Source organism: Acomys russatus, chromosome 5 (genome assembly GCF_903995435.1).
Source record: "Acomys russatus chromosome 5, mAcoRus1.1, whole genome shotgun sequence".
NCBI lineage: Eukaryota > Metazoa > Chordata > Mammalia > Rodentia > Muridae > Acomys > Acomys russatus.
The window spans coordinates 27763348-27773291 of NC_067141.1; the positions used below are offsets into that span (position 1 = coordinate 27763348).

The following is a 9944-nucleotide window of genomic DNA, read 5'->3' on the forward strand; positions in this document are numbered from 1 at the left end:
GAGAATCAGATTCCATCACAGATGGTTGTGCCTCTGGAAGAGCAGCCAGTGCTCTTAACCACTGAGCCATCTCCCCAGCCCAGCAGCGGAAACTTTTGCTATACAGTCTTTGAATGGTGAGAAAGGTCAGAGCTTAACTGAAGTCCTGACTGATCTAGCTAGTCTTTTGAAATTGTCCCGGATGTAGATTTTTGAGGAAGCAGTTATTGAGGCTGTCTATGAGGTAGAATCACCTGAGCTACTTGTTTTATCTTTTTTGGTGTCTGGTCCTCTTGCTCTACAAAATATATAAACTTTCAAAGTTATTATACATTTTGTATTAGTAAATGTATGAGCTATGCCCTGAGCACAGTTTAGTTAAAAATGATTCTCTGTAGAACAGTTTTTTTTGTTTTTTTTCTTTCTCTCTCTTTTTATTTTTATTTTTATTATTATTATTTATTTATTATTTTTTTTTTTTTTTTGGTTTTTTGAGACAGGGTCTCTCTGTGTAGCCGTGGCTGTCCTGGACTTGCTTTGTAGACCAGGCTAGCCTTGAACTCACAGTGATCCCCCTGCCTCTGCCTCCCAAGTGCTGGGATTAAAGGTGTGCGCCACCACTGCCTGGCTCACTAGTTTTTATAATTCTTTGACCAATAGGATTATATCTGTAACAGGATTCATGTCATAATGTCTAAAAAAATATTGATAGTCCAGTGGATATACATGCGTAAGTACTATCAGCCCCAATTTGCAAAGGCATCTGCAAGAGAGTGACCATCTCTAGCAAATGTGTAACCTTAGATTCATGCTTTCCAGAAGTTAAGGCAAAAGCCCATCGGAATTTTGAATATGAACCTATGGTATGGTGCATGTATTTCAGCTCTCTCATCTCTCTAACATGGAGCACACAAGCCACTGTATGACTTTGTTCCAAGACAACCCCAAACAGTATCAGCATTTCTATGTTAGCATATAGACCCTCATCCAGTGATTGAACCTTGACAGTGCACATACAATATCCAATCTGACCATGTGGACCCATAGGCCCAGCAGCCAGTTTGCTATTTCTCCAAGCCTTTGTGGACTCTGCTCCTTGGTGATGTCCAGTGCAGACTGGATTCCTCTCAAGTTCCTTGTTTTGATTTAAGGATTCCTCCAACTTCTGTTCTGTGGCCTTTAATTCAGCATCTAATTTTTCAGTCTTTTCTTTCTCCAGGTCTGTCTTATCCTCATCTCTCCCAGAGAGAGATCTGAAATTGTCACTGGAAAGTTACAAGCCAAGATAAACAAACTGAAACGGAGTTGGAAGCACCGTGTCACTGTGTCTTCCTTCCTATCAACACAGAACATAATCCCCTCTAATCTCAAACCCTCTCCCTAAGGACTTTACTTTCTCCCCTTTTACGCCTTACCAACTCAGAGGCTTGTAGCTTTTTAATCTTTCTCAGGCGCCTGCTTCTGGGGAGAGGCTTTTTCCTGCCTCCCTCATTGGATCCTGGCCCCTCCCCCACTCTGGGAAGTTATCAGGTCCCCAAGTGTTTGCTCTTCTAGCCACCAAGAGTCTGGCCAGCAAGAGTTCCTTCTCAAAGGACTTAGCTTCGGACTTGGCTAGGAAACTCTGACTTGGAGACGCTTGCTTGTGTCAAAGAGCCATTTTTTTTTCTTAGCAAGGCTAAAAGAACTGCCTCTGTGGGGTTTATATGTACTAGTTTTTGTTTTTATGCACCTGGCTGAGGGTCTTGCTGCTCTGCAGGGTGGTCTGTCTAATCAGGAAGTTGTGTGCTGCTGTCTTACAAACTGTGGTTCCTCTCTTTTTGAGCAGAACTAAGAAACTGCTCTGTTTTCTACAGATGTTTCTGCTAGATTACTGTAAATTCTGCACCACGTTAGGTGCCATTTGCTGAAGTTACTTTATAATAGTGTTCCTCTTAGCTTATTTCTTAACCCTAGCTATCACACAAATAATTGACTCTTATATTATTTTTATATTATATTATTTAAAATTAAGACATAATCTTGAACAGTTTATGTCTATTCTTAACTCTGTTATTTTGTCTTACTCCCAGCAAACCTCCCTTAGTGGCTTTCCTCAGCTTCCTTCTGCTCTTTCTTGGACCTGTCTCCGTGGCCTAACACCCTGGCTGAATCCCCTCCTGCTTCTCATAACTCCTCCTTCTCCCCTGGCTGGCCGCAAGTTCAGCCTTATTCTCACCCCTGCTCATCGATTGGCTGTAAGCTGCCTTATTGACATATCAGGGAGCAGAGTTTAGACTGTATTTAGACAGGAAATCAGAATTTAAGCTACACAATAACCTTATGCCTATAAGCATGTATGTATGACCATGTGTGTGCATTGCCAGAGGACATAGGGTCTCCTGGAACTGAAGTTACAGATGGTTGAGCCACCATGTGAGTACTAGGAACCAAACCAGAGCCCCCTACAAGAACATCCAGTGCTCTTAACTGCTGAACCATCTCTCCAGGCCCAAAATCCACAACCTGCATGGACATCAGTGACAGGCTTAGAGTCTCTTCCTCTTCTGTTCCACTCCTCCTGCTCAGCATGGACTTTGCTGTATCCCATGTTTTTGCCTTCCCTGGGTGTGTCCCCATCTGCTGCTAAAAAGTACTGCTCCTAGGACGAATTCCCTACTCACAGACCCCATGCTATTGAGAGTTGCCAGGCACAGGTGGCATGAAGAGGACTCCCAGCTCATGAGTAGGAAATGCTGGCACACCAGGTACCTGATGAGACTGATGCAGGCATTCCAAAGTCCTCAGGCCTACACTGGTTTCATTCTCAACCCCTGGAGCGAACAAGAAGTTTCTAGCAACTCCCAGCATCACCAACTCAGGTGTGCTGAGGATCAACCCCAACCTTACAGCAGTCCCCGAGGCTGGAGCATGGCACCAACTGACCAGGCTGCATAGTGCCCATTGCTCCATCCCGGACACGGCTCAGCTCCTCACACCTCCGGCTGGGGTGGTGGAGAGTCACAGGAGCACCATAGCTGAACAGAAGGTGAAGGTAGGGCAAATAGCACCCTTGAAGGTCTGGCTCCAACACCCACCCATTCTTGTTTTTTCCTTTTTTTTCCCTCTGAGACAGGGTTTCTCTGTGTAGCCTTGGCTGTCCTGGACTCGCTTTGTAGACCAGGCTGGCCTCACACTCACAGCGATCCACCTGCCTCTGCCTCCTGAGTGCTGGGATTAAAGGCGTGCGCCACTATGCCTGGCTCACCCAGCCATTAAGTCATGTCTCAAGTCGCCCCACTGTCCTAGCCTATCTTCTTTCCTCACACAACACAGGGAATTGGTCCCTTTTCACAGTGTAGTCTCCATTAAACCACTGGCTCTCCAGTGCTCCCTCCTCCCGAGCCCCCCTCCACCCTCTCCCTTCTCATGCTGGGGCCGCCACAGACCCAGCCTCCACCTATCCCCTCCTGTCCCTGAGCCCCCTCCCCTCTGGAAACCTAAGGATTTTGGTTTTAGCAGTGCTGGGGATCTAGGCAGTGGCTTTGTGAGTGCTAGGCAACTATTCTACCTCTAATCCCATTCCAACCTTTTGCCATCTTAAAAAGCAGGGGACTAGAGCGTGGTGGCGCATGCCTTTAATCCAAGCACTCGGGAGGCAGAGGCAGGTGGATCGCTGTGAGTTCCAGTCCAGAACAGCCAAGGCCAGCACAGAGAGACCCTGTCTAGAAAAACCAAAAACAAACAAAACAAAACAAAAACAAAAAAGCAGGGACTAGAGGCAGTTAAATACTTGCTGCAAGCTGGGTGTGGTGGCGCACGCTTTTAATTCCAGCACTTGGGAGGCAGAGACAGGCAGATCTTTGTGAATTCCAGGCCAGCATGGTCTACAAAGTGAGTCCAGGACAGCCAGGGCTATTACACAGAAAAATCCTGTCTCAAAAAAAAAAAAAAAAAAAAAAAAAGAAAACAAACAAACAAAACCTTGCTGCTTTTCCAAAAGACCAGGGTTCAGACTCCTGGGGCTCACAAGGTGCCTGGCAACCATTCATAAGTCTCGTTTTCCAGAGGCTTCAACGGCCTCTTCTGGCCTCTGGTCACACTAGGCACACAGGTGGTACATAATGGAGGCAAAACACCCATATACATTGAAATGTTAAAAAGAAAAGGCACCCAGGCACAAGGATTACAGGTTACGCACACCTGTAATCCCAGCACTTGGGAGGCAGAGGCAGGCAAATCGCTCCGAGTTCCAGGCCAGCCTGCTCTACAAAGCGAGTCCAGGACAGCCAAGGCTACACAGAGAAACCCTGTCTCGGAAAAAAAAGAAAACCTATTGTTCCTTCCTTTAGTCCCTCCCCGGCCCCAGCTGCCCTCCCTCGTAAGGACTGAGGCTGAGTGCTCCTCTTCAGGGTTACCTCCTTGGCCATTCTCTGACAGTTGTCCTCTCCCTCCTACCAGACCTTCTAGATGGCTCAGGGTCTGGCAGCTCGTCACTGGTGGCCTTCCCACCAAGTCACACACCGGTCTCTAGGCCTCCAACAACAACACGACCAAGCCACACTTTGTTCAGTGCCTCCAAGAGCACCCCAATTCATCATAGCCAAACTTGAGGTCTTCATACCAAATCTCATCTTTTCTTCCTGTGTCCCCCAGGAAAAGCATCCCACCCCTGCCAAAGAGCTGCAGAATGTAAGAGGTGCTTACCCACACTCGCCCTGGTCCCCCCATACTGTAGCCTTTATCCCACACCCGCCTTGGTCCCCCCATACTGTACCCTCCATCCCACACCCGCCCTGGTCCCCCATACTGTAGCCTCCATCCTCCTCAGCACACACCCAGCACATTCCCAAGGTTCTCTCAGTGCCTCCATCAGAAAGACTCCAGCAAGCTTGTCTACAGACAGACCTACCATCTCCCTCTAGGGGTCTCTTCAGGAACCCCACGTGGCCATCATCTTTACTCACCACTGCTGCTCCTGAAGAGGCACCTCTTGCTGTTGGCACTGAAGTTGCCCAGAAACACAGGTGGGCAGGCTGCCTGGCTCGGAAGCTGCTTCGCAGGCCCTTTGCTGTCTCACCTGTCTCTTCACTGCGCTGCCCTTCTCTGCACTGGCTGCAGGGCTCTATGGTTTTCAGGGCCCTAGCTCAGTACCTACCAATCCCATCTGCCTGTCTCAGCAGGCTAGAGAAGTCGGCTGCCTGAGGTCCCTCAGCACTTCCAGCAGGTGGTAGCTTAGTCCCTAGACCACCTAACCTTCCTTCAGTGCCCTGGTAGCCCCCAATTCTCTGTCAGACTTCCCCTTTTTACTCAGTCACTGGCTGCCCACCACTGTCCCTGCTGCCTCCACGTGGAGAGGTCAGTATACAGGCAATAGGAATGCAGCCACAAGCCCTTCAACACAACATGAACAGAAATCAAAATCCTCTTTTTTCTTTTTTTTTTTAATAAATTTAAGAACAATTCCATCTTTTTTTTCTCCCCAGAGCAACTAACTAAAAGAGAGTATATGGCTGGGGGTCGGGGCAGAGGGTGCTAGGAGTCATAATCCTCTTCATCCTCTGCGTCAGGTGCTGAGGGGCCAGGGGGCGCGGAGGGCAAGGGCAGAGACGAGCTGAAGGGCATGAAGGGTGTTGGAGGGCTGCAGGACAGAAAGTGAGACAATCAGTGCATGACACTGTGCTGTGCCCAACTCACAGGCCCGACCACCATCCTCCACACAGATGTGGTCAAAGCCATCCGTTAATTCACAGGAGCCAAGCCCCCCATGAGGGACATACCCAACGAAGGCCAATATCCAAGCTCTCTCCCCAACTACTCTGCAGACAAGACCTCAGAACAGCCTCATGTGTTTAAGGTCCCCTCCCACTCCTCAAGCAAGCTACCACCAGCACCAATCGTCATCACCACCACCAAGTGACTAGGGAAGTAAACTAACTGGCTCTGAGGAGTTTGGCACGCCCCTTTCTGGAGTCCCTGGGCTGCTCACCTCTGAAAGTGGGCAGGGGGGTGACTGGCTTGGGGTGGAGGCTGTGCTGTCTCTTCTTCTCCGTCAGTATCTGTATCTTCAGACTCATCCTGTGAGCGTAGCAGGCAGGGGTCAGGGTTAATGAGGGAAGGCCTGGGTCCATCACTCAGGAGCCCAGACTTCTGGGAGAGCAATGGAGACTGAGGTACAAGAGGTCATCGATAAGGATGAGACCAGGCCTCAGCCAGTTTGCCTGGTGCGGGCTACCTTCTGGGGAAGATAGGGAGCTGGCTTCACTCACCTCCTGTTCTGAATCTGTCCCGGACAGCTTCTTGTCTTTGCTTTTGCTTCCTGTGCCTCCATTCTTCCTGCCACTGCTGCCTGGTTTCCGGCCCCTTCGGGAAGGTACAGTCCATCTGCCCAGAGGACTCTCTCCTCCTTCTTCACCCCCACCCCGGCCACCCCCAACCCTTGTGGCCTTGGCCTTCCCCACCTATATACCTGGTCATGGCCACCCACCTTCGAGGACCCTTGTCCCCATCCATGTGGTTGTCTTCCCCATCCCCCTGCATGTCAGGCACGGATGCCACCAAGTCTTTTAAGAAGTCAAACTGCTGCTCCAACTCAATGCACTGCTTCCTAGAATTAGTGGCAGAAGGAGGCATTCAGATGTGGCCCCCCAAACACTTTTCCTATGAGCACACTGGAACACAAGAAACACTCCACTTCCCTCCACCTGAAACACCTAATTCCGCCAAGCTGTCCTCCCTCAGCCGCGCACCACATCCTCCCGCCCCCCCCCCCCCAGTCAGGACACTGCATCCTCACAAAGCCCTCCCAGCTCTGCGGCCACTCACAGGTGGGACGTGGTCATGGTTTTGGCATTTCGAGACTGGGTCACCTGGCAAGCCTTCTTCAACAGGGACTCCAGGAAGAGCTCGAGTGCCCGGGCTCAGTGCGTCAAGGCGAATCCGAGAAGGGGAGTGCCGCGGTCCCGCCCCACGCCCCTCAGCCCAGCCAGCCCATGGTAGGATACAGATGATGACAGGCACAGCTGCTGCCACCTTCCCAATCTCTTCGTCAGTCTGCATGATCTTTTTGATTCGCGCCTGCCAAAGGAAAAGACGCAGAACTCAGACGCCCGTCACCTGCGTCCCTACAGGGGAGCTGGGAGAGCAAGGGGGTATCCGGGGAGAAGAAGGGGGGTGGGTGGGAGACGCTAAACTAGGAGGGCATGGAAGGGGGCGGGGCGTCAGGCCGCGAACACCTAAAGGCACCCGCCCCCCACCCCCACACTAGTAGGACCTGGGCCCGAGGCTCCCGGAGCCCAGCCCGCTGAGGCCCTGCCCGGCCACGTGCTCACCGGCGGAAACCGCGCGTTATACTTCTTCTTCTTGCTTGGCATCTCGGGGCCTCTCTCGCCGCGCCAGGCCCAGCGCCGCCGCCCGCAGCCTCCGGGCCCCGGGCCTGTTCGCCGCCGGCCCGCCGCGGTTCCTCAGGGTCCTGGTGCCGCCTACTTCGCCCCCACCGCTTCCCGCGGGGCCCTAGCGCCGCCCGTCGAAAAGCCGCTCCCAAAACCCAAGCGCCGGGGTGTTGGAGGCTCTGGGGCGGTGCGCGTCCTTCTCGGGGCTCGCCCGTCACGCCCACCCGCCCCGAAGCTAGAAGTACGAACGTTAGCCACGCCCCCTGCAGGCCGGCTCCTCCCAGGATTCTCGTGCTGGCCCCGCCCCTTCCCCCGGAGCTCCTGCCCCCTGTCGGCTGGTTCCGCCTCTGGCCCCGCCCCGTGACTGTGTTTGTCTATAAAGTTGTTGTTGAGGCGCCGGGACCTTAAGATGGCGGCGGCGGCGGCCGTGGCAGGGGAGGGGCGCAGCGGGGGTGGCGGCGCGGATCCCGGGCAGGAACGGAGCCGGGTCCGAAGTTGGGTTGGCGCGGAGCGGAGTGAAGGCCGGAGGTGACTGCGGGGCGGCGAGAGGGGCAGCCTCGGGGCGGGGACAACCCTTAGGCTGTGGCGCTAATGGCGGCGGGTGTAGTAGGGTTGGAGCCTGGCCCTTCCGCAGGCTCTATCCGTATCAGGTTCGAGTCCGGATGCAGCCTATTGACCCCAGATGGGCCGCTGCCCTCTCTGGGCCTCAGTGTCTCAGTGTTTAACTGTATCCCAGATAGTTCGCCAGGGGAGGCCTGGCCCTCCACGGCCATTCTCTGAGGTTGGTGAGCCTGCGTTTTGCCGACGTCCATTAGATTGCAGCGCCGCGCTAGCTGCGGGTCGCTCGCTAGTCGAGTGGTGTAGCCGAGGCCCGTTCCAATTCACACTTCAGCTCTTGCACGCTCTACAGGCCTGACCTTGGGCAAGTCCCTTTTCTCGGTTTCCGTTTCCTTGTTTGTAAGCAGTGAAAGTAGTACTAACAATAGCAACTCCACCTCAGGCGTTTTATTCTAGAGACAATCTAGACATACGTCGTTAATCCCATTGTGAAAATGAAGCAACTGAGGCACAGCCCTTGAGTCTTGCCCAAGGCCACAGTTAAAACGCAGTGCCCGGCACCCTCTAAGACCCAATACTTTTTATTTACTGTCTCAAACCTCTGACTCAGTTCCCTCACAACAGGATGGAACCAAGTGAGGAGCTGGAAGAGGAAGACTCTCCAGGTGGCCGGGAGGATGGCTTCACTGCTGAGCACCTGGCTGCAGAGGCCATGGCAGCTGACATGGACCCCTGGCTGGTATTTGATGCCCGTACTACACCTGCCTCAGAGCTGGACGCCTGGTTGGCCAAGTACCCACCATCTCAAGTCACTCGCTATGGGGACCCGGGTTCGCCCAACTCTGAACCAGTGGGCTGGATTGCAGCCTATGGGCAGGGTTACACCCCTAACTCAGGGGACGTACAAGGGCTGCAGGCAGCCTGGGAGGCTCTGCAGACCAGTGGGAGGCCAGTCACACCGGGCACCCTGCGCCAGCTGGCCATCACCCACCACGTGCTCTCCGGCAAGTGGCTGATTCACCTGGCACCTGGCTTCAAGCTGGACCATGCCTGGGCTGGCATTGCCCGGGCTGTAGTTGAAGGCCGTCTTCAGGTGGCCAAGGTGAGCCCACGGGCCAAGGAGGGTGGGCGCCAGGTCATCTGTGTTTACACAGACGACTTCACGGACCGCTTGGGTGTGCTGGAGGCAGATTCTGCCATCCGTGCTGCGGGTGTTAAGTGCTTGCTCACTTACAAACCTGATGTCTACACTTACCTGGGCATCTACCGAGCCAACCGCTGGCACCTTTGCCCCACTCTCTATGAGAGCCGTTTCCAGCTTGGAGGCAATGCCCGTGGCTCTCGAGTGCTGGATCGTGCCAACAATGTAGAACTGACCTAGTGGGGCCAAGTGGGAGAGACCATCTTTTGCTCCCTTGCTGGGGATGGATCCTTCTTCTCTTCCTTGTCCCAAGAAGGCCAAGCTCCCTAGCTCTGAGGACTCATTGACTTGGGGACTGTGCACTCAGTCCCCTTGAACTTCCGCGCTCTGTGCAGGGCCGACTCCAACCCCCACAGGCGGGGGGCTCTGGCTCTCTGGGGGCCGGGCCCTCAGCTGCCCTCTTTGATGCTGCTCCCCACCACTGCCCAGGACCACAACTTGGGTGCAGATACTCAAGAAAGCCTGCCCTGGCCACCTCTGTCCCTTCCTATACTTACCTTGCATTTTCCCTTTTCCTTCTTCCCTTGTAAGGGAGAAAACGTAGTGCTTCCAGTCCCTGCCCTGGGAGCCACTGCAGCCCAGGTGTCAGGGCCTTACAGGACTGAGCATGCTGTTGGGACCTGTATGTGTTCTGGCTGGAAGGTGATGCAGGGCATGGACATGGGCCTGCTCCTCCCTGCATACTCACAGCCTGTACCCCAACATCCCCTCCCTGGCTACCTTGACATGTGCCTGCTCCTGGCATTTCAATAAAACCCAGCTCGGGTCCTTGTCGTGAGTGTTTTTTAAACTGCTGTCCTCATGGTTGTCTGCAGGACCAGAAGAGGCAGCCCCAGTTG

The 9944-nt window shown here is 53.4% G+C and overlaps 2 protein-coding genes across 4 annotated transcripts; one reads left to right on the plus strand and one right to left on the minus strand.

Annotated features, from left to right (window-relative positions):
* Positions 1 to 5397: 5397 nt before the first annotated feature.
* Drap1 (DR1 associated protein 1) lies at positions 5398 to 7572 on the minus strand. 2 transcript variants are annotated; one of them, XM_051145891.1, is made up of 7 exons: positions 7287 to 7572; positions 6960 to 7032; positions 6781 to 6874; positions 6443 to 6562; positions 6225 to 6318; positions 5945 to 6033; positions 5398 to 5596 (listed from the first exon to the last, which is right to left on the minus strand). In XM_051145891.1, the coding sequence occupies exons 1-7, from the start codon at positions 7326 to 7328 to the stop codon at positions 5491 to 5493; spliced, it is 618 nt and encodes a 205-aa protein (XP_051001848.1). In that variant the 5' UTR covers positions 7329 to 7572; the 3' UTR covers positions 5398 to 5490. The 2 variants fall into 2 exon arrangements, with proteins under 2 accessions (XP_051001848.1, XP_051001847.1); XM_051145890.1 differs by having other exon boundaries at positions 5399 to 5596; positions 6225 to 6339; positions 7287 to 7571.
* A 158-nt stretch (positions 7573 to 7730) lies between these two features.
* On the plus strand, positions 7731 to 9649 carry C5H11orf68 (chromosome 5 C11orf68 homolog). Of its 2 annotated transcripts, none has more exons than XM_051145886.1 (2): positions 7731 to 7874; positions 8529 to 9649. In XM_051145886.1, exons 1-2 carry the CDS (start codon positions 7756 to 7758, stop codon positions 9283 to 9285), a joined length of 876 nt encoding a protein of 291 aa, XP_051001843.1. In that variant the 5' UTR covers positions 7731 to 7755; the 3' UTR covers positions 9286 to 9649. The 2 variants fall into 2 exon arrangements, with proteins under 2 accessions (XP_051001843.1, XP_051001844.1); XM_051145887.1 differs by having other exon boundaries at positions 7741 to 7874; positions 8515 to 9056.
* Positions 9650 to 9944: the final 295 nt, after the last annotated feature.